The following is a 22081-nucleotide window of genomic DNA, read 5'->3' as shown; positions in this document are numbered from 1 at the left end:
TAGATACAAGATTCGGTCCGATTGGTGGTCAGATCGGTAGGATTTCGGTCGAAAAGACTAAGCAGCGCGCTTGCGCGTCGCGTCGCTTCGGGCACCTTTTTCCGGCGTTCCCGGCGGCGGTCGGCGAGCTGGGGCGGCTTGGGACGGGCGCTGGCGGGCTGGGGTGGCAGGGGAGGCGGCGGCGCGACAAGGGGAGGAGAGAGGAGAGAGAAAACGAGAAAGAAAAAGAGGAAGGAAGAAACGTGCGCGGGAGAAAAAGAGAAGAAGAAGAAAAAGGAGCTGGTTCGATTCGACCGGTTCGATCCGGTCCAGTTCGATTAGGCTGATTCGATTCGAAATACAAAATTTTGAATTTTTACTCTGCCTTGGGACAAAAAATGAGGCCCAAAAATTCTGAAAAAATTATAGAAAACTGAGAAAAATGCGTAGACCACAAATATATTTTTAGTTTTACCACGTAGTCTTTAAATTAATTTTTAAAAATCATCAAAGTTTATATTTTTAGAAAATCGAACCCGGTTTCTAAAATCCGAAAAAATTCCAAATAATTTCCTAAAATTCAAATAAAATAAAATATCAATATTTACAAAAAAAAAATTTAAAAATTTGGAGTGTTACACTCTCTCTCTCTCTCTCTCTTCCAACTCATCAATTTTCATCCCCTTTTAGTAAATAGTTTATATACCACCCTCTTTTGGTAATTTAATTTTTCAATATCACCCCTTTAATAACTTGTCCTCGAGATAGAGAATAGAGAGGGAGAGTGATAAGAGAGAGCACAAGGGGGATTAGATAGAGAGTTGAGAGAGAGAGAGAGAGAGAGTTCGTGAAAGGAAAAATAGAGTGAGGAGGAAGAGTGATATAAATTTCATATGTGACATTTTTTAGTTTCTTTTTATTTTACATTGTGGTATTGTCACATATAAAGTTAGCCGGAGATATAAGGAGCTTTTAGCGTGAGAGACTGAAGTGTAACAAATTCTAAAATTAAGGGATTTTATGGTAATAAACTGAGAATGAAGAATGAAAATATAACAACTTCAAAAGTTAAGAGACTGAAGTGTAATAAATTCTGAAATTGAGAAATTTTAGTATAACAAATTTTAAAGTCGAGAAATTTTATGATAACAAACTAAAGACATAAACTAAAGACGAATGATGAAAATGTAATAACCTCAAATATTGGAAGATGGCTAACAAAAATTAGCCCAATAAATAGTGAAGTAAAGTATTATTCCAACAGTAAGGGCAGTTGATATTCATATACATGTATATTAATGCTAGTAATCTCGCGCTTTGCGTAAATTTATGTGAGCAATTACTTAATTTATTTAGATAATTAGTTAAAATTATAATTAGAATAACAAATAATTAAAAAGCACATTATTAAAGTGTATGCTCTTTAACATAAAGGCAAAAAAGCTCCTCGTTTCCAGTTTCATCAAAACCCATCGAGCAAATGCCGCCAGCAGAAATCACAAATGCTAGAAATGGCTATAAAAGACAAAGTGAATTGGGATGCAAATTGCAATTTGTAACAGTGCACAAGTCATCCTAGGCTGAACAAAAAAGATTACTGTTTGGAAGTCCAAACAAATCATCCTCAACTAAGAGGACAAAGAATGTCAAGCAAGAGAAATTATTGGGTTTTCCTATATTAAAGAAAAGTACAATCGGAAATTTTAAAGAGAGGAAAAACCTGCTAATTTAAGTTCAACTTTAACAGGGCTAATTTACAGACTTAATTGCACCACAGATAATTTTGTTTCAAATTATAATTTGTCCTATATTTATCTTACCATTGTACAAAAACCAAAAACATTACAATACCAACCAGTAAAAAATTTATGCGCAGAAATAAGATCGAAAAATGCTACCTTAAATAGAAAGATTAAGCATTGAACCATAATAAACCGAGTACAGCAACATACACTTGATAAATTTGATATCTGTAATAAGTTCGATTAGCAAGCAAACCATGCTAAGTTTCCAAAGGCAACTGCTTTAACTCGCCGGGTTGTGCTGGATCTGCCGTCAAAGTAAAAGCAACTAGTGCGGTACTAACTTGCAAATTTCTTCTTCCTAAATGTGAACTTTCACAGGCATTTTTGGACAAGACACGTCCAGTAATTTGCTTTGCTGGATTTGTTTTTTATTCTCATATCATCATCTAGTAATGCTGGCAACGTTGCACAAAGAAGTCACTCTTCAACTACGTTCACAAGTTCATATTCAATCAGTGACAGGTTGTTATCCTCCTTCACAGTGAAGCTGGCAGGTTCAGTTACTTCAACACGTCCCCATTTGTCCACAGCAAGTCTCATGGATCCTTTAAACATGTCAATTTTTGCATTGCGAAGGGTTACAGTAGTTCCCTCTTTCATCAAGTCCACTAATCAAGATAAAAAATAAAAATGTTAAATAAAACATCAGTTGTAAAAACTATGTATCAGTAGAAATGCCATGAGGATAGCTGCTTTAGTTTTATTATTGCTTGAGCTGATGCCAATTGCATTGCCATAATGTGACGAACAATACAAGAGGCCTTTGAATATATTTATATTTAACCGTTAAAACATAAAAAAAAAATTAACAAAAAAAAAAGAATGGGATAGCCTAACCACCACCAATTCAAGAACTAAGACCAGCCATACTTCTTGGAAAGAGCCAAGACCAATATGCTAAATATCTAGAACAACTAAATTTTTTAATTGCCATTCACATAACATTTGATTACTTGATGTGCATAAACCTAAATACAGATCCAAAGAAAAAATATAAAATACCTTGATCATTTCTAGCAGTAAAGATAATCATTCCAGTTTCATCTCCTACCAAACATTCAGCAATTCGCATCTGGCGTACTTGAGGACCATCAGAACGGCCCTTCTGCAAGACCATCTTTGTACTAACAACCTTCACATTGAGAGTATGCCCACTGGTGCCTGGGCGGAGCTGGTCAATCTTGGTGAATACAGGTTTCCGCAATCCTGATTTTGATTCAGCCATTTTCAAGAAACCTACATTGGCAAGAGTAGTAAAGTGAATAACTTTGACAAAGTGGGAGATTAAAACTTGAAAAGTTAAAACCCCCTAAATACATCGAAATAGCTGCATCCACAAGAAAGAATGAGAGAAATATTAACTATTCATCCCCACAAAACAAAATTAAATATTCCAAAAGACAGAAAAGAAATTATTTGTTTGGCTGTTAAGAAACTTAAAATGACCACATTTAGAAAGTGAAGCTATAAGTATGCTGGTCCAAATGCAACACATCTATAAGAAACCACTGCATCCCCAGCAAAGTTACAACTATCAGATTATTGAATCATTCACAAAAATCAAAGGTCAATGCAAACCAACTCAGCTCAAAAATTATAACAAAAGAAAAAAATGAAGCTCGCATTAGACATCAATAGTTCACACCCAAAATACATCACCAAGCAACTCAACGCTTGAAGGCTATTGACACCGAAAGGCATAGTAAATTCTAAAATCCCGCCTTCGACCCAGAACTTATGATCATCTAATGCTCAAAACAAATATAAATGTTTTGGGGATAAAAAAATATATATCAAAAGCTAACAAAATAAATAAATACAAACAAAAAATCCACAAATTTCACTACTACAAGATAAAATTACAAGTTAAACAATCGACATTTATCTCTATAGCACAACAAATCGCAAATTTCATGGTCAGGAAACGGATCGAAAAGGAAAATAACGCATCCACGACAGATAAAAAAAAAGCCATAACACCCATAAATGTTTTAGGGTTAAAGATGATCATCAATAATAACTACAATCAAAAGCTGAAAAAGGGGGAAAAATTATAAGAGAATAGAGTGAAATAGAGGAAGCTAGGGTTTGGGATCACCTCTTTGGAAAAGAAAGTAGAATTGGTTTGAGAGAGATCTGATGGAGAGATGAGGAGAGGTGGGCTTCTGGTCGGCTCTAGACTAGAAGTGTAGAAGTGAAGAGGGTTTTAGTGGCGAGTGAATAGGGACCACTGCTCTTTGATTGGACAACATGACTGGGATCTGAGTCTGACTTACCATTCCCTTCCCTTCCCTTCGAAGTTAGGATCCTCCTTTGTTTGGTTTTTCGTTTACCCTTGTTACTCACCTTGTATAGGCTTATCCTCCTCCCGGTTAGAGAGTCAATAATGTATGATGCCGTGGGTATACCTGACGATTGCACTAGATGCAGCATTTTATTTATTTTTATAAATTAATTAATTTTATAAAATAAATAGATTTATTATCTTTTTTACAATCATATAATACTTTATAAAATATCATATACAGTAAGTTGCCCTTACCATCTTATGATTCCTTTAATTTTCTATATTCATAAAAGAGTATTTTCTATTATCTTAACACTATATTTGATTTAATTCCTTTTCACGAAATTTTTGTGAAATTTAATCGAATTATATATTTTATATACTTAGTTTTTATAAAATTAGAATTAATTATAAATTCAATTTTATGAAATTAATTATAATTAAAATTAATTTTTATTAAATTTAATAAAATTTAAAATAAATTCCATAAAATTTATAAAATAATAATTTTTAGAGTAAAATGCTAATTGATGTTGTTCTTCTCTTATTCGATTCAGTAAAATCTTTAAATTATTTCATATATTTTTAAAATTTATTCATTTAAGATTTAAAATTTTAATAAATTTATAAATCAGCAATTACTTTGATATAAATAGACAGAAAAAAGTCTAGATTCATTTTTTTATTTTAAAATATTTATTATGATACATTATTTTTAAATAGCCCCTATGTTTTATAATATTTATTATTTTATTTTAATTTTAATATTATTATTTTAATTTATCAATATTATATTATATATTTAAATTACAAAAATATAATTGAAAATTTTATTATATTATATTATTTTATAATTAAAAAATAAAAAATAAATCTGAATATTTTACGCCCATATACATTTAAGCAGTAACTAATATATGGATTTTATTATAAATTTGCAAATGTTGTCAAATGATATATATATATATATATATATATATATATATATATATAAAATGGGAGAGATAAGTTGTAACAGTTGGAAACATGGAAGCCACAATCCCAAACCTCAAACTCGGAGCCTTTCACTCACTCTCATCCAACCTCACACTCACACCACCATTTTCTCTCAGATTTTCCCTCACTTTCCCAGAAACTAGTAGAAAGAAATCCACCACTCTTAGGCAAACTTTTTCTTCTTCAATCTCTCACATTCGCCTAAGAGTGTCTGCAAATTCCCAAGCAGCCCCTGCTTCAACCCAAGCTACCAAAGTCTCCTCCATACCCCCTGAAATGAAGGCCTGGGTATATGGCGAATATGGAGGTGTGGATGTTTTGAAGTTTGATGAGAAAGTTTCTGTGCCTGAAGTGAAAGAGGACCAGGTTTTGATCAAGGTTGTTGCTGCTGCTCTTAACCCAGTTGATGCCAAGAGAAGGCAGGGCAAGTTCAAGGCCACTGATTCTGCTCTTCCGGTACTTTCTTCTTCTTTTATTTCACTTACCTGTGATTGGTTTCTGAGGAAACGTTACTTAAATTGGTTTTGTTTCCCTCTGGTTTCTTGAGTGGTAATGAATTTTCTTTACTCGTCTATAACCTTTTGCTTTTCCAATTTCTAATTGAGGTTGACTGCAGCAAAGTTATGGGCTAACAGGATTGTAATTTTTGCCCCATAGACTGTTCCAGGATATGATGTTGCTGGGGTGGTGGTAAAAGTTGGCAGTCAAGTAAAGGAACTAAAGGAAGGGGATGAAGTATATGGTGACATAAATGAGAAAGCGTTGGAAGGCCCTAAACAGTTTGGTTCGTTAGCTGAGTATACTGCTGTGGAAGAGAAGTTATTGGCATTGAAACCCAAGAATCTGGATTTTGTACAGGCTGCTGCACTTCCTCTTGCCATAGAGACAGCATATGAGGGTCTCGAAAGGACTGGTTTTTCTGCTGGTAAATCTATTCTTGTTTTAAATGGTTCTGGTGGTGTTGGAAGCCTAGTGATTCAGGTATGCAATCTTGGATTCAATTTTCCTCTTCTAATACCATGAGTTGACTCATGACTGACAGTTATTGTGAAAGATAAATGCTTGTGTTTGCTTCTTATCTAATAGCAAGTTGTTTGAAGAAAGACCTTTACTTTTCAGTTTCAGCAACTATGAAAGTGTAAATCCATTGTATGTTCCACCATCCATAGATGGGTTTGATTGTTGTCAGAATTTTACAAGCTTCGTATCAATCATATAGTTGTTTATTTCCTGTTCATGTTTGTTGTGACTTCTTTAATTATCTATAGCTTGTGATTGTCTCTGGCTTTCCTCAGCTTGTGTTTCCTATTGAACTTGTTTAGGTTGTCAATTACAGCATCCTGTGGGCTGTTAAAATCATGCAATGAACAGGCTAATCTTCATGGGTAGAGGAATGAAACCAAAAGAAAATGAAGAATTGCATTAAACTGAGTTCACTAGAATTGGGAACAGGATTTGTGCCAACAACCTCAAATTCTTGGAACATGAATATACTTTTGTAATGATTAGTCTAGAAAGAAACATGTATCCTATACTTGCACATATATGTGTATAAAATCTTGATCTGCTTGGTGCAGCTCGCAAAACATGTGTTTGGTGCTTCTAAAGTTGCGGCTACTTCAAGCACTAGAAATTTGGAGAAGTTAAAGAGCTTGGGTGCTGATTTAGCTATTGACTACACTAAGGAAAACTTTGAAGATTTGCCAGAAAAGTTTGATGTGGTATATGATGCTATTGGTAAGCTTTTGTACTAACTGCTATGCTGGTTTTGGGAAGCTTAATGCATTGATCTTTGTCCATCACTTTGAAAGTAGCCAAAATAAGTAATTCATATTAAATTTTGGAAAAGTTTTGGTTTGCATTCAATTTGATGAAACAATGTCTTTATTTTTATTTATTCAAATGTTGATGACAGGGCAATGTGATAGGGCAGTGAAGGCTGTGAAAGAAGGGGGCAGTGTAGTGGCCTTAACTGGTGCAGTCACACCCCCTGGTTTTAGATTTGTGTTGACTTCCAATGGAGAAGTTCTTAAGAAACTAAACCCATATTTGGAGAGTGGAAAGATAAAGCCAGTAATTGATCCAAAAGGGCCATTCCCATTTTCCAAGGTTGCTGAAGCTTTCTCATACATTGAAACTAACCGAGCTACTGGCAAGGTTGTTATACATCCAATTCCATGATGAAGTAGAAAATGGGGCCATTTTGTAATGCACTATATATATATATAATTCGAGTTACAGACTTTGAATGCTCAATTCCAATGTCAGATGGATTGGTGGTTTCTACTTTCTACCTTAGAAATATGCAGGGTAAGTGCTGATTCCTTCGGTGACTTACCTATCTTGGCAAGGGGGAAGTGCCATTAGGCCGAAGAGCTCGTCAGATGGGCTGGGCATAAAAGGTTCTGTCTCGGCCTAGTCTAGCCCATCCAAGATAAATGGAAAGAAGATATTTGATAGCTAGGTTTCAAATTATTGTGTATTGCTGCTAATTTTAGTACTTGCATTGCTCTCAAGATTAAAAAAAAGAAAAATATCTAATGAAACTAAAATAAATTTATTGTGCTAAGCCCAAAAATGAATGCATTAGAGATGGATGGATAGCATTTTTCTTACTTAAATTCGATTTGATATGAATTTAAAGAAATTTTTTATTTATATTTGATTTATTATAAATTTAAAAAATAAATATATAAGAATTATGAATTTAATAAGTAAGTTTTACTATATATATTGTATTTTGAGTCCATGATGAATCAAGTCTAAAAAGAAAAATTCATGAATTTAAAAAATGATATATATGGTGGAAGCTTACAAGAATTTCCTTGATGAATGTAAAGAATAGCATTAAGCGTCGATGAAGAGCACATCTACTGTATCATCGACAGAATAAGGCTGAATCTCTGTGTAAAGATGAATTTTTTCTATTAGAAGAGCCTAGTTTCTTGGATTTTCTAGATGCATATTCTTTTCACCTAATGAATTTTGCAAATTTTAGTTTTCTTTTCTTTCATTTTTCCTCCAATAAACAGATTGAATAAAATAGATAAATTTGTTCAAATAATGTTCTCTCTTTTTCCTATTGGTTTGTTTTGACACTAAAAAAAGGAAATATTAGCCACATATATATTTAGGTCAATACTGGCCTTCAAAATTTTATTTTACTTTTGTCCTGTAGTCCAAGATGATAAAATAGGTGATGGATCATGGAAGCCCTTTTTCAATGTCAAATTATCCACCATACATGGTCTTCAATTCACAAGCACATATACTTTTCCCATGGAAATTTATTGGCCTACTACTTTTTTTTTTCCCAAAAAAAAAAAAAAACTATCATTCATGGCCAACAACAGCAATACTTAAAAGGGATATAAGATGAGGTGGGGGATTTGTAGTCCACCCAATTACAAGATTTCTTTTCCTAGCTGAAACAGCAACCCAATCTGCACACCAATTAGCTACTCTATTAGTAAAAGCAATCTTGAGGCCCTGGTCTGCTAACAGGAAAGCAGAAACATTATGAATGATAGCCTGCAATTCCCATGGAATTGGAGCTGCAGGATTCAATCAAATATTACAAATTTGTAGTGAATCTGATTCAATACAACATTGAGAAAAAACCTCTGGAAATAGCAAAAAGAACAGCTGCTTTCATAACCAGACCTTGTGCTTAAAGTGGAGGAGCAAATGAAGGAGGCCAAGCATCCATCCAACAAAAGACCTTGTGAATTGCGGGCAATCACTCCATAACCTGCTTCTGAAGGCTCATAATCATAAGATGTGTCCACATTAATTTTAATACTACCAATGGCGGGGCTTGCCAATACGATATACGATATTTACCTTTCCACGATAAAAATACTCAATGCTTAGGGAGTATATTTGGAAGAGATTGACGATATTATTCTGTAGTGTGTATACAAAGTCCAACATTGCAAGATCACAAAAAAATTACAAACCAGACTTTGAAGGGAAAAATGAACTCAAATTAAATTACAAGGCAGGCACAGTTTCATTTTATCAAACTATTATTGATTAGGAGATTTACAGAATTCACTGCAAGAGAGAAACACTCTTATATATTTGATATTGAAGAAGGGTCATGAGGTTGCAGGAATAACTCATAAAGCTACAGCGGGCGTAACCTTAAAATCAAGATTCCAGAGCTCAAAAGTTCCCTTGACAAAATCATAGTGTGCACCTTTCAGTGCCAGAGTTTTCTTCAGCAGTCCCTCTCTCACGAATGGATATGTCAACAGGTTTTCCAGTGATACATTCACAGCTTCCTGCATTTGTTCAGTAACAACTATAATTAATTAATAGACACCATAAGGTTGATTAATTAGTTCCTACAATTTTATTTGAAACCCATTTAATTAAAAATTGATTCCCAACTCAACTGAGGAAACTTTTGAACAGCATATGATCAAATTTAAATTAATTGTCCATTATCAAATTAATAGGCTTCATCAGCCTTGTGCTATGAGTCACATGGCTCTACTAGAATCTGATGCCAAGTTGCATTTTGTCGGTAGCCTTTAAACATTGAAGTTAAGGTAAAGGCATTTGAAAAAAAGAAGAAGAAAAAAGGGTTGAGCATGAAGGATAAAGGGAACCTTCTTCTTTGTCTCTTATTTATTTGAAGATTTCCCTTTAAACCAAACGTGATTAATATAATAATACATTATAAATAAACAAACAAATTCAAAATTAAGCTGCACCAAATATAACTTGCCTTCTCGCAGTTGAGGCATTGTTCTTCAAAACTTAAGCTGCTGTAGTCTGTCTTAACCTTGGTCTTTGCGATCGAACAGATTTGAACCCAATTTTCTATAAATTCACTGCATATTAATGAAAAAAACTAAATGATCCCCTGAATTTGCAACACACCAATCCATATATAAATGAACTTTTCTAATACTTTAAGGTGTACTAGGTAATAAGAATTTAAACAAATGGTGTCATACACTTTTTAAGTAAAGAACCATCTGCCATGGCTAGGGGAAAGAAAAGCAGCTATGAGTGGTATACTGAAATTATTATCCGAAAGCAAATTTGAAGTTCGAAAGTTACAGTAATTGCTTTTTTATTGCTCTCTAGATTCCTCTCCAAGAATATGGCACCAGTCAACAAAGTATTTTTTAGCTATATATTCCAGATTATTCATCTGGACTAGACATGATTGGAGAGAAACTAATAATGAATGTATTGTTACAAGTCGAATAAGAAATGTAACAACAGCACATGGGAGGGGAACCTAGCTTTTAGAACCTAATAAAAGCCAAAATGCGTAATAATGCTTATTGCTTACGTTTATTTTCTTTGTACATATATAACAAACTAGGCGTATTTGAAGTCTTACCTAGCAGTGGTTCCATCATCTGGGATAGACATGAGCCCCTTTATACCACCACAGCAGCTGTGGCCAATAACCACAATATTCTCCACCTAACCTCTCATTCCAAGGAAAAGATGATAAGAAAGCGATCGAGTAATAAAACTTACAGTATTTATCCATTATTTTTTGATATGCAGTTCAGGCAACAAAAGAGTATTACAGCATATGACAATGAATAATCCAAGAAATGTTCTTATATCTAGTAGATAAAAATAAACTGAAGTGGAAGACACATGAATCTCTCAGTTTGGTGGTTGGCTTGGGGCCATTTGGCAATTGGCAGTATCAGTGAAAAATCATGTGGGGTAAGAAGAGTAATGACTGGATTTCACGTTCCTCTCCATAATTGTCAATATAAAGAGCCAGCACCATTAAAGAATTAATTAACCTAATGATGCGTTAAGAGTAAAGGTTAATTGACTATTCACCTTTAGATGCAGCACTGCATATTCAATGGCAGCCCCCACTCCTGAGTACATCGTCTGCCGACAAACAAACAGATAATTAATTCAAAGTAAATCAATTATACTTCTGAAAATTTAATTAAGAAGTCAACTTTTAATGTATTGGCCAAGAAGATGAACTTTTTGTTAAATTTATCTAAGAAAGAATATGTGGGGCATATTTGATTTCTAAATTGTCTGAAGCCCACACCAAAACGATTGATTACCAAAGGATTATTACTAAGCAAACCTTTTCATATGGAGGGACCATGTTGGCAATGTTGCGGACCACAAAGGCCTCTCCTGGTTGGAAATTGAGGATATGAGAAGGGCAAACTCGAGAATCTGAGCAAGCAAATACCATAAACTGCATATATAAAACGTTAAGTTAGCTCAATTGTGTATGTCCCATGATGATTCATGCATCAAATTGAAATAATCGAAAGATAATAGCAAACAAGTCATTATATGAAAACCCCACTTGATTAGCTAGATAAATAACAGCTAGAAGATGGAAACAAATTGACAAAAATTCTGGAATGCTATCATATTGAAGTGCCCATGTATACACACTAACCTTGGGGCTCTGGCCTTTGGCTAGTGCACCGTACAGGTTGGGATCTTTCCTGAAAGGAGACAAGTGCCATTATTAGCCCAATTATGCTGCTGCTGTTGCAGTGACTTTTTGTCATGTTTTCAACTTTTATGTTCACTATTACCCTTTGGCATTTCAATGTCTTGATTTCATTTCAACGTTTCCATTTCAAAGAGAGGATTTCATTGCGGCATAATTAAAGAGTTAAAAGCTTCCAATAATAGTATATATAAACGTAGAGCTTAATTACAGCAACAAACATCACTTAAATTTTTTAATTAAATTATATAATTTAAAAAAGCAACTTAAATATTATTAAATTAAAGTTTGTTGCCTTGAAAGAAAAAAAAGGTAGACTTAAATTGACTTGGAGGAGAGTAGTACAACATGATGACTTAGAAGCATTACACATTTATGAGGATTTAACCCAAAATCGTTCAGAGTGGAAAAAGTGAATCCATATAGCCGATCCCAAATTTTTAGGCTTAGTTGAGTTGAGTTTAAAGTTTGTTGCCTTGTTGGTACAAACACACCCAAACATATAAAAGATTTTAAAATATATTGAGAGTATTAAAAAATAATATTAATATTTATTATATAAATAAAAAATAATTTCTTTCTTAAATTTAAAATATAAGTCTCATATAATATAAACTTATACACTAAACTCAACCAATGATTCTTTTAGGATAATATTGTTTGGAACATTACATTTTTCAAATTATAATTTGATTTAACACTCATAAATTTTGAACTTGACGTTAGGAGCATTTCAAAAAAAAACTTGACGTTAGGAGTATCTCTTAATTTGTATAGAATTTCAATTAAAACATTTCAATTATGTAATTCATGAGAGGTATCAGACGGACAGCATACTCCACCAACTAACAACCCCACCTAAGGAAAAATACGTACTCATATTTCTCTGTCTTGAAGTGGATGAACCCGGTTTTCATCCTCTCCTCCGGGCTAAACGCTGCCGTACTGGCCGCCTCTAACTCGGCCGTTATCTGCTTGATTTTTGCGGCGGCGACGCTCCCGAGGTTAGCTTTCTCACTGCAAACGAGGTCAGATCAAAAACAGAAAAAACAACAATCAGTTAATCGCGGTGTTTAAAAGCGGGGACCCATCTTCACGGAGCGCTGATACAAGCCGCTCATTCAATGGGTCCCACGTGGTAACATAACTACCCGATAACGCGTCCTCAAAATGACGACGACGACGACTCAAAATCATTCTCTGCTAAGGATTTGTTTGTTTGGACGCTGAAAGGACACACACGCCACAGTACCTGAGAAGCTTGGACAGTCCTGCAATGGCTTCCTCGTACGAGTCGTTTGCCATGTCGTCTTCTTCCTTCTGCTGATGATGATGAATATTCCATACATTAAAACACAGAGAAAGCAAAATAAATCATTAATTGTCTCCTTTTGGACTTTTCTAGCATCACATATTCCAGAAGCCATATCAGAAAATAGGGAAAAAGAACAAAAACGCTGCGTTTCTGAAATATTCCACAGTATCAGCAAAAATGAAGGTAAAAAACCAGAAACAAGATTATAAGAAAAAGATTGGTCAAAAACCAGAAACAATATAATAAGAAAAAGATTAGTTATGAGAGAAGAGGAAATGATTAATTATATCCATGAAAAGTGAGGAAGCCAAGGATGAAGTGTGGAAGCTGATTGAATTAGAAAAGAGAAGAACGAAAAACGATGCAAAATCAGAATCGGGATCGGTGCATATAGTAGTGAGCAGTGGAAGAAGCATATCTGATTACGGACCTTTTTCTCTGAGAGAATGTGAGATTCCGGTTGGGCTTTTTCCTTCTGTATGTTTAGGAAGGGATCAGCTAGGCTCCATTTAAGGACCTCACTTAACTCACATGCTTGTGGCTTCACATAAATACCGCACTTTCTCTTTGACCAACGGACCAAGTATTCCCATTTTCTTTCACTTGGGAAAATTATTGCAATCCATTGTTTTTTTTTTTTCGTAATTATAAGATATTAATATTATATTTTTATATTTATTAATAATATTTTATTATTATTATTTTTATATATTGAGTAAAAAAAAATTTTAAATTCTTATGGTAATTTTTTAAAAAAATATTTATAATTAGAGATATTATGTTAATGGCATGTTTGGACCCGTTCAATAAAGGATGCGAAAAATAGGGAGGAAAAGGAAAGAAGGCGACGACGGTGTAGCCGGAGTTTCGACGGGTAGGTCAATGGCGAGAAGAGAACGTATGATGTTAACACGTGGCAGGAAGCAACGTGACCGTAATGCGCATCAGTTTCTGAGGAGAGTCCAATTGAAATGATTACTTCCATTGTTTCTTAAATTCTAATTAAAGTAATATACGCCTCACAAATTCTTTATAAAAAAATATCTAATTTTAAAATATTTGAACAAATTTTTTTATTTAAGCTCTGTTTATTTAAAAAAATGTGAAAATATTTTTTTATTTTTTAATATTAAAAATATTTAAAAATTTAATAAAAAAATAAATTATTAATTAAAAGAGAATATCTTCAAAGTAAGAAAGAATGACTTCTCATCTTTAAAATAAGAAGATAAAAGAGAATATCTTCAAAGTAAGAAAGGATGACCTCTTATCTTTAAAATAAGAGGATATTTTCCTAAACTTTTTTTTTTTTTAATTTTTACAAATAAATTTAATAAATTTTGTAAATAATGACATATATTAAATAAAAAAATATTTTTATATAAAATAGTTTTTTAAAAAAATTATAAATATATATTTTTATGTATAATTTATTTTTTAAATAAATAGAGCTTTATAATATTTATCCCTCTTTTTATAAATAAAATAAAAATAAATATATTTATTTCACTTCTAACAAATAAATAATAATAATAATAATATTCGAATATAACAAACTAAATAAACTGGATGGGACAAATAAATAATTCCCCATTAGGCAATTGTGTACGAATTTTATTTTATTGTTTAAATGGAGATTCTAAACCTAGTTATGGATTTGAAAAAAATTAAATCCAAAGACCAAGGTGGAATAATTCTATTTGTGAACATAGAAAATAATATAATGCTTCACATTTTTCCATTTCCACCTGCTTAGATAGAGGTCCAGAAAAAAAAATATTTTTATCTATTTTTACAAAAAAAATAATAGTAATTGATTAATTTTTTTTATTTTACTTAAAAATTTGTATAAATATTTATTAAATTTAGTAGAGATAAAGAGTAAAATATAGGATATTATATTAACTCCACTCAACTCATTTAGATAATGATCTCTTGCTGATATTTTTATTTAGGATTGGAAAAACTATCCATTCGTCTTCAATAAAGTTTTTGTAAATGACAGGAGGCTGGAGGCCGGCCGGCTGCCATTTGTTTTGTTAACTTATTGTTGAACACTTGAACTAGTATGATACATTTTTACCAAAAGATTCAAAAAAGAAAAAATTGTTACAGAGAGTCAAGTTTTGCAACTTACCGAGACCTTTCTTGAACAACATAACATCATACATTTTCTAAAATTTCCAGCCATGCTTCTATTCAGTGCTCTTCCTTTCCCACCTGCCAAACAGGTTCAATAAGCAAACATCAATGATGAAATGCGGAAGCTGTTCTATTTTAAGTCTAATTGGAAGCCAAATGATTAGCTCTTGGGCTGCAAAATTGGGCACCAAAGGCAGTAGAGGGGGCAGCTGAAAATTTGAGGAGTTGGGTTTCTTTCCAGAATGTGGAATGGTAGACCATACAATAGGGAGAGGGAAGGATAAAAGTTTTAAGAACAAGAGGATGTAAAGGAAACAAGTTTTCTTCAATATTGGATAAAGAAAGTGAAAGATGAGGTAATAGTAAGAGCATCTATCCTGTGGATGAGAATCTTTTTATGTTGTGGACATTAATTCTCTGCTTCTTGTTCTTTAGTCTCAGTCTTACGATCGAAAAAGACAAATTCAATTTGATGTTAATCATGTCCATATGTGTTCTGTAATAAATTCTCATTCATATGCCAACAAAGAAGAGTGAAAAGAAAAGGAAAATTTCTGTTTCCCATTTAGTTATATCATGATGTCTGTCTTACACTAGAATTGTACACATCAATTAAGTAATGTTTGTTTATGCATTGTCAGAGAAGAGGTACTTTGAGGCACAAGCAAAGTGTCTCAACGTCAAAGTACTTGGAAACTGGAAGGTACAACGGAGGTTGTTCTTACATCAAGGGAACATCAAGTGCAGCATACATCAGGAAATGGAGGGTTGCAGATGTTGGTTAATTCTGTGCATCAAGGTAACTGATACAAGACTGTTTTATATCAATGCACCATTCAATTGACACAAGTTCAGTAGAAAATTTGTAAAAAAGTAACAGATTTATAGGTTTGATTACTCCAATGTTCACTAAGCTTTTAAATGTCAAGCAGCACTTGATGCCTGAGCAGGAAAGACATCTTTGATATCATCATTCTTGCTTAGCTTGTAAGTTGCACCATTAAATGTCCCATATATTTATACTTTGAATCCATGGTAGACCGAGTGTATCCCGTGCTGCATTGTGAGTGACTTGGAGTATTTCCCATTGAAGCACAGAATTCTTGCCTCATTAATTTTCTTATGTTGTCCTTCAAATTCTTGTTGTATTCTCTGTGTGGTTTTTTTAGCGAAAGCTAGATCTGGGTTTAAAATACAACATGGGCTTAAAGGATAACCCAGACACAGGAGCCCAAAGGAATAACAAAGGCCCAAGCCCAGAGAAAAGATAAAAATCCCCAAGCTAGTTAACATGGAAGGAAGAAAAATAAATATGATTTGTATTTGTATTAAAGTATATTAAATTTAATTTTAAATACACTTGAATAAGAAAAACTTTAGTACAATTAAGTGCAATAATTTGGAAATTTATCTTCTATGGGTTTCCATGGCCTGCCAATCTTTTTGACTTAAATGGTGTTTATAATGTTGATAAAAGGTTGATGAAAGACTAACTAGGTGGGTAGACTTGGAATGCTTGCGTGTTTAAGGATGATATAAGCAAGCAATAATGGGAGCTTCTAGGAAGAGAGCATGGTCGGTCAGGCCCTTTTTGCAGTAAAAAGTTAAAGATGGTCCCTCTATGTGTGTGTGGATGGGTAGACGCTCATAGACATTCGCAATTCCTACAGGCTTTCGTTTGTCATGCAGTGTGGTAATTGCTCATGTGTTTGCAATGACCCACCAACCCCCCTGCCTTGCTTTCCCTGAAAACACAGGACTTGATGTCAAATCCCATTCCAAGGTGCAGTTTCAAGCTCCATTTTCTTGAAAACTTCTTTTTAACTTTTTTACAAATTTATCGTGTGACGGTATCTGTCCCATCTATTCCCGTCTCATCCGGTTCTTCTTTCTCGGTGGCTGCTTTCACTTGGAGCCTTAGAAACGTCTCCACGCATTAACTCTTGACAACGAGAGAAAGGATTAATTTTTATAGCCCCCTCCCTTAATCTTATTCTATAATTTTAATTTATTATTAAAAAAATTTCAAACCTTAATTTTATTTCATAAATTTTTTTATTTAATTATAATAAATTTATAAAATAAAAAATAAAAAATTATTTTTTATTTTTTAAAAAAAATATATATACACACGATAATATAAAATTTATTATATTAACACCCACTTAAGTAATTACTTATTAAAAAAAATTTTAATAATACTTATAAATTAATACACATATTCATTATGTAAAAACCTGAAGACTTATTTTTTTTTCTTTGACACTCATTTCAAAATCTATTTTTTTTTTAAAAAAAAAATCACACCCAATCAAAAAATACATGCTAAAATTATATTTATAAATATTTTTAATCAAAAAACTGCATAACAGGTTGAAGAAATTTTTTTACAATAAAATTAAAATTCAGAAGCTTTAGGCAAAATTAAGGGGATAGGAATTTACAATTTGAAAGTCCTTGTTTTGCTGTCTCTCTCCCTGTTTAACAACTCTTGCACTATGATATAAAAAGAAAAGAAACCCAAAAACTCAATGGCTATAAACAGACCTTCAATAAGGTTCTGAACGAGAAAACAACCTAAAAATGGAGTCAAAGAAAGGAGTCCAGTTATCACTAAACCTCTTCAGATCGTGATTTTTAATATCCAATCTAATTTACAGTTTACATTTAAAAAAAAATAATAATAAATTAACTCTCAAAAATGAAAAACAGAACGTTGACTGTAGCCCCATTGTACGAACTTAATAGGGATGTAAGTTCCTGCTCAACCCGTTCACATTTGTGAAGAACCCGACCCGATACGGCAAATACGATTTTCGTTTGCCCTCCTCTTTCATCGCTCTATTGCTCACGTAGAGTCTCTCGTGCGCCGACGAAGCTTTTTCATCCTTCTTCGCCACTGGCTTTCGCTTTTTCTCCATGGCTTTTTCGCTTTTCTCTGCCTTTTTTGGTTTTGTACTTGCTGTTGCTGCTGTTAGCGTTGGAGGATGATCGTTATGGTTGTGATGATTTAAGAAGACGAAGGCATCCTTCCCGTCGCTGTTGCTTCGGAGTACCAATTCTCGAAACCTCCTTAGCTTTGAAAATCCAGTGGAGTTGCTCTTTTTGCAGACATTAGGCGACGCCTCCACGGCTTTTCTTTCCCAAACGCAGAACGGTCCCTCCGGTTCCTCCGCTTCCGAAGACGAAGTTGACAAGCCGTGGTCGCGCTCTTCCACGAACAAATTTCTCAACGGAGGCCGGAGAACTATCGTGGAGGAGTTTTTAGACTCCGAATCACCGTCGGCGAATAGGATATCTCTATTAAACAAAGGAAAAACGGGTCGGATCTGACCGTTTTGGAATATTTCGTCGGCAGATATCGGCGATCCATTGGGATTCAAGCAAACAAAACTAAACTCCTCCTCCTCCTCCTCTACCACTTCAACCTCTCTTTCTTCCTCAGGCAGCGGTTTCTCATCCTTGCCGTTCTCTAATTCATTTACCGTGGCTTCATTTAGTTTCAATTTCAAGCTAAAATCCTCCTCAAACTTACCGGCGATTTCCGCTAATTGGGTAGAGGAGCAAGAATTGAAAGATTGATGTACGGAAAGAACCGAGCTCGAACTAATCTCCTGCATTTCTCTAACGCTTCTATTCCTTCCAATCGACCTGCTGGTGTCACAGAGGAGTGAAAGAGGAGATTTAGCGGTGGCTGTGGAGCTGGTTGGATTGGGTGCAGAGGAAGGCAGGGGACGTACGAAGTTTTTTTTAAACGCGGTTTTAGTCTTTGGTGCTTTGCGTGTTAATTTTACGCGCTCGAAGCTGCTACAAGTTCATCGTTTATATAAATAAATAAACGAGAGGGAGAGACAGAGAGAGAGAGAGAGAGAGAGAGAGAGAGAAAGGGAAAGGAAAGGGGAAGCGAAATGTCTGGGTGCAGAGTTCCGAATATATCGACGATATATTAAGGGTGAAAATTGACATGTAAGCGTTTACGCGGAGCCTTCTAATTGCCCACGTGTTCTTCTATTTTTAGCTTATAAATAAATTATAATACAAGTCTACGACATTCCCATTCACTAGAGCCGTATTTGCTAATGCGGTATTCCTTTATATTTGAAATCTGATTTAATTAAATAATTAAAGGCATATTATAAGGTAATATAATAATGTAATTAATTTTTTTATTAAAAATTTATCAGTTAGCTTTATTTTTCATTAATTATTTTTATTTATATATTAATTTTTTTAATAATTTATCATTTTATATATTTATTTTACAAAAACTATAAAATTTTTCGAATTTTTGGTTCAATCCAACCATACGTAAGTCCATTTGGTCAATTTATTATTATTATTTTTTTAAATTCTAAAATTGATGGTTGACCTTGACTGGTTAGTTAACGGATGGAGAGCCAGAGACATCATGGATGATGCAAACGACATTATATGATATTAGACACTACCATCATAAATGATGTAATGGCATTACCATATGGATTGAGATGCAAGAAATCCAGCATGTCGTTGACCTGGACTCATCCGTCTGATTTAGCGGTTATGATTACTGTCGTTGTGATCTTATAATTTTAATCATTAATCACTTATTTTTAAAAATATTTAATTTAAACATTATATTTACATTATATTTAAAAATTAAAAATCGACTGTTAACCTTTAAAATAAAACTCTTACCCACTCAATTAAATTAATATTTTTAATCTTATTTAATTTAAAATTTTAATTAAAAATATTTTTAAATGCTTAAAAAAGAAAAAAAAAATACAACTGCAAGAGAAAATTTTAGACGAGTTTAATTCCTCATGAGTTAAAAATAAAAAATGAAATGTATAAATGAAGTTTCGTAATTATATTATATATATATAATTCATTATAAATTAAAATTATCAAGTTCATTTTTATTTTATAACTCAATAGTTAAGCTGTATATTTTCATTATTTATTAGTAAAAAATTAAGCCTTTTGAATAAAAAAAAATCTAAATATTTGTGTTAATTTATTATTTTATTTAAACGTTTTAAATTTAAATTAATTATTTAAATATTTTAACTATAAAAATAAAATTAAAATTTAATTTGAAGAGATATTGATTTTGCTCGTAAGAATTTTGTAAAATAAGATTCAAGAGTGTTTTATTAATTATTCATAAGGATATACTAAGTGTAATGTTGTTGATTGATAAATTAATTTTCAATTTGATTAAAAAAATTTAAAATTAAATGATTTAAATAATATCAATCAGACAAAAAATACTAAATATTTTTATCAATTTATAATTTTATTTTAACATTTTAATTTTGATTTAGATATTGAAATTGTATCTAATTTTTAAAATTAAATTTACAGTTAAATATAAAAGCTAAAAAAGTTTACAATAATTTATAATTATAGTTAAACTTTTTTATTAAAATGACAAACATTAAGATATTAAAATCAAAATTAAAACGTAATTGATAAAAAAAATTAATATTTTTTGTTTAATTGGCGTTTAACTAATTGATGTCAATTAAAGTGTTTAAGTTTGTGCAAATGTTTGGATTTTTTTAAATTGATAGTGTTACCATGGTCTAATTAATTAATTAATTAGGATAATATATTATATATCACTTAAATTAAGAAAAAATTGGAAATGATGATCAAATTATGGTGAAATTGAATGGTGGAACAAGAAGGCAGGTACATGGGGGTTTTTATTAAGAGAAGTGACCTCATAGACTCAAGGTAGATGGCCAACCCAGTTCCTCTTGTGTCTGTCATTGGCTGGACCAGAACTTCCGGTCACTTTCAAATTTGAATATTCCAAGTATATGTGAGCCAAACTAATTTGAAATTTTTGGTCATATCCTTATGCATTTACCTTTCATTCATTTGGAGGCAATGATTGGTGGCTTGCAATAACTGTTAGTACTGTCTCCCATCTAATTCAATTCCGATTATTTTAATTTTTAAATTAATTATTATTCAATCTTCTTATTTTTAATAAAATTAATTATTTAATTTTCATATATTTTAAAAATATATTATTTAATTTAAATATTTTATTTTTATTAAATTAATTAATTTTTTTTATTAATCAGTATTAATTAAATTATTATTTAGCCTCTATATTTTAATAAAATTAATTAATTAATACATATATTTTAAAAAATATATTAATTAATATCTATAATTTGACTCCAATAATTATTTAGTCTAATAATTATTTTTTATATCTAAATTATTATAATTCTCTATCTCTTATTTTTTTATTATCTTTCCTTATTTTTCTCTCATTATATTTTTCTTTTCTATACTCGCACCTTTCTTCCCCTTGTTCTCTCTATGTTTTCATCTATTGATAAAAATGATACAAGCTGTTTATATAAAAAAAATTAATAAATTTCCTTAAATTTATAAGCAATTAAGAAAAATTATTTTCTAATAGTGAAAACACAAAAAGATATCCAAGGAATTGAACATTAAAAAAAATATAAATTTAAATTTAGTCTCTATATAGTAAAATTTATATTTTATCTAATAATATATTTTTGAAAATACTAATTTTTCAAGATTCATGGACTAACTAATTAATTTCACTAAAATAGAGAGATTAAATAATAATTAGAATAGTATAAATAATAAAAAATTTAATGAAAAGACTAAATAATTTAATAGAAGTAAATTACAAAAATAAAATAGTATATTTTTGAAAATATATGTACTAAATAATTAATTTTATTAAAATATAGAGATTAAATAATAATTTTTACCTATTTTTTTAAAATAATTTATTTTCTTTTGTTAAATTTAACTTAAATATATGGCTTCTGATGTTGGAAGAAAAGTCCAAACAGGCTAGAAGGATTTACCAGGCATGGTTGGAGAGCACGTTTTATATTTTAAAGATAAAGAGAGCGACCCCAATCTTTAAAGGAGAAAATATAAAAGACGAAGACAAAAACTTGTCTATGTCATTTCTTCGTAAGTTTCAATTATCTTATAGCATTTCCTCCCAACCCTCTTTTTTCTTTTCTATTTTGTAACTTTGCAACGGGAGAGATATTTTATTAAAGCTTTGAGAGTAGGGGTGAGAATTCGGT

At 32.0% G+C, this 22081-nt stretch overlaps 4 protein-coding genes across 7 annotated transcripts; 1 reads left to right on the top strand and 3 right to left on the bottom strand.

Moving 5' to 3' along the window:
• Positions 1-1871: 1871 nt before the first annotated feature.
• LOC110638857 (uncharacterized protein At4g28440) lies at positions 1872-4053 on the bottom strand. The gene is made up of 3 exons (XM_021789577.2): positions 3883-4053; positions 2787-3020; positions 1872-2392 (listed from the first exon to the last, which is right to left on the bottom strand). The coding sequence occupies exons 2-3, from the start codon at positions 3007-3009 to the stop codon at positions 2202-2204; spliced, it is 414 nt and encodes a 137-aa protein (XP_021645269.2). The 5' UTR covers positions 3010-3020; positions 3883-4053; the 3' UTR covers positions 1872-2201.
• A 1028-nt stretch (positions 4054-5081) lies between these two features.
• LOC110638856 (2-methylene-furan-3-one reductase) lies at positions 5082-7323 on the top strand. The gene is made up of 4 exons (XM_021789576.2): positions 5082-5523; positions 5725-6048; positions 6645-6804; positions 6983-7323. Exons 1-4 carry the CDS (start codon positions 5098-5100, stop codon positions 7246-7248), a joined length of 1176 nt encoding a protein of 391 aa, XP_021645268.2. The 5' UTR covers positions 5082-5097; the 3' UTR covers positions 7249-7323.
• A 1623-nt stretch (positions 7324-8946) lies between these two features.
• Positions 8947-15350, bottom strand: LOC110638855 (carbonic anhydrase 2). Of its 4 annotated transcripts, none has more exons than XM_058128988.1 (9): positions 14995-15350; positions 12795-12865; positions 12419-12559; positions 11486-11534; positions 11159-11275; positions 10894-10947; positions 10430-10515; positions 9799-9908; positions 8947-9349 (listed from the first exon to the last, which is right to left on the bottom strand). In XM_058128988.1, the coding sequence occupies exons 1-9, from the start codon at positions 15046-15048 to the stop codon at positions 9189-9191; spliced, it is 843 nt and encodes a 280-aa protein (XP_057984971.1). In that variant the 5' UTR covers positions 15049-15350; the 3' UTR covers positions 8947-9188. The 4 variants fall into 4 exon arrangements, with proteins under 4 accessions (XP_057984971.1, XP_057984972.1, XP_057984973.1 ...); XM_058128989.1 differs by having other exon boundaries at positions 12795-12862; positions 14995-15310; XM_058128990.1 differs by lacking the exon at positions 14995-15350 and adding an exon at positions 13288-13478.
• Positions 15351-17531: 2181 nt separating this feature from the next.
• LOC110638859 (uncharacterized) lies at positions 17532-18865 on the bottom strand. Its single transcript, XM_058128987.1, has one exon. The coding sequence runs from the start codon at positions 18617-18619 to the stop codon at positions 17741-17743; it is 879 nt and encodes a 292-aa protein (XP_057984970.1). The 5' UTR covers positions 18620-18865; the 3' UTR covers positions 17532-17740.
• Positions 18866-22081: the final 3216 nt, after the last annotated feature.

The sequence above is a fragment of the Hevea brasiliensis genome, chromosome 10 (assembly GCF_030052815.1).
Source record: "Hevea brasiliensis isolate MT/VB/25A 57/8 chromosome 10, ASM3005281v1, whole genome shotgun sequence".
NCBI classification, from domain to species: domain Eukaryota; kingdom Viridiplantae; phylum Streptophyta; class Magnoliopsida; order Malpighiales; family Euphorbiaceae; genus Hevea; species Hevea brasiliensis.
Note: the sequence above shows the minus strand (reverse complement) of the source record. Positions and strands in the feature narration are given on the sequence as shown.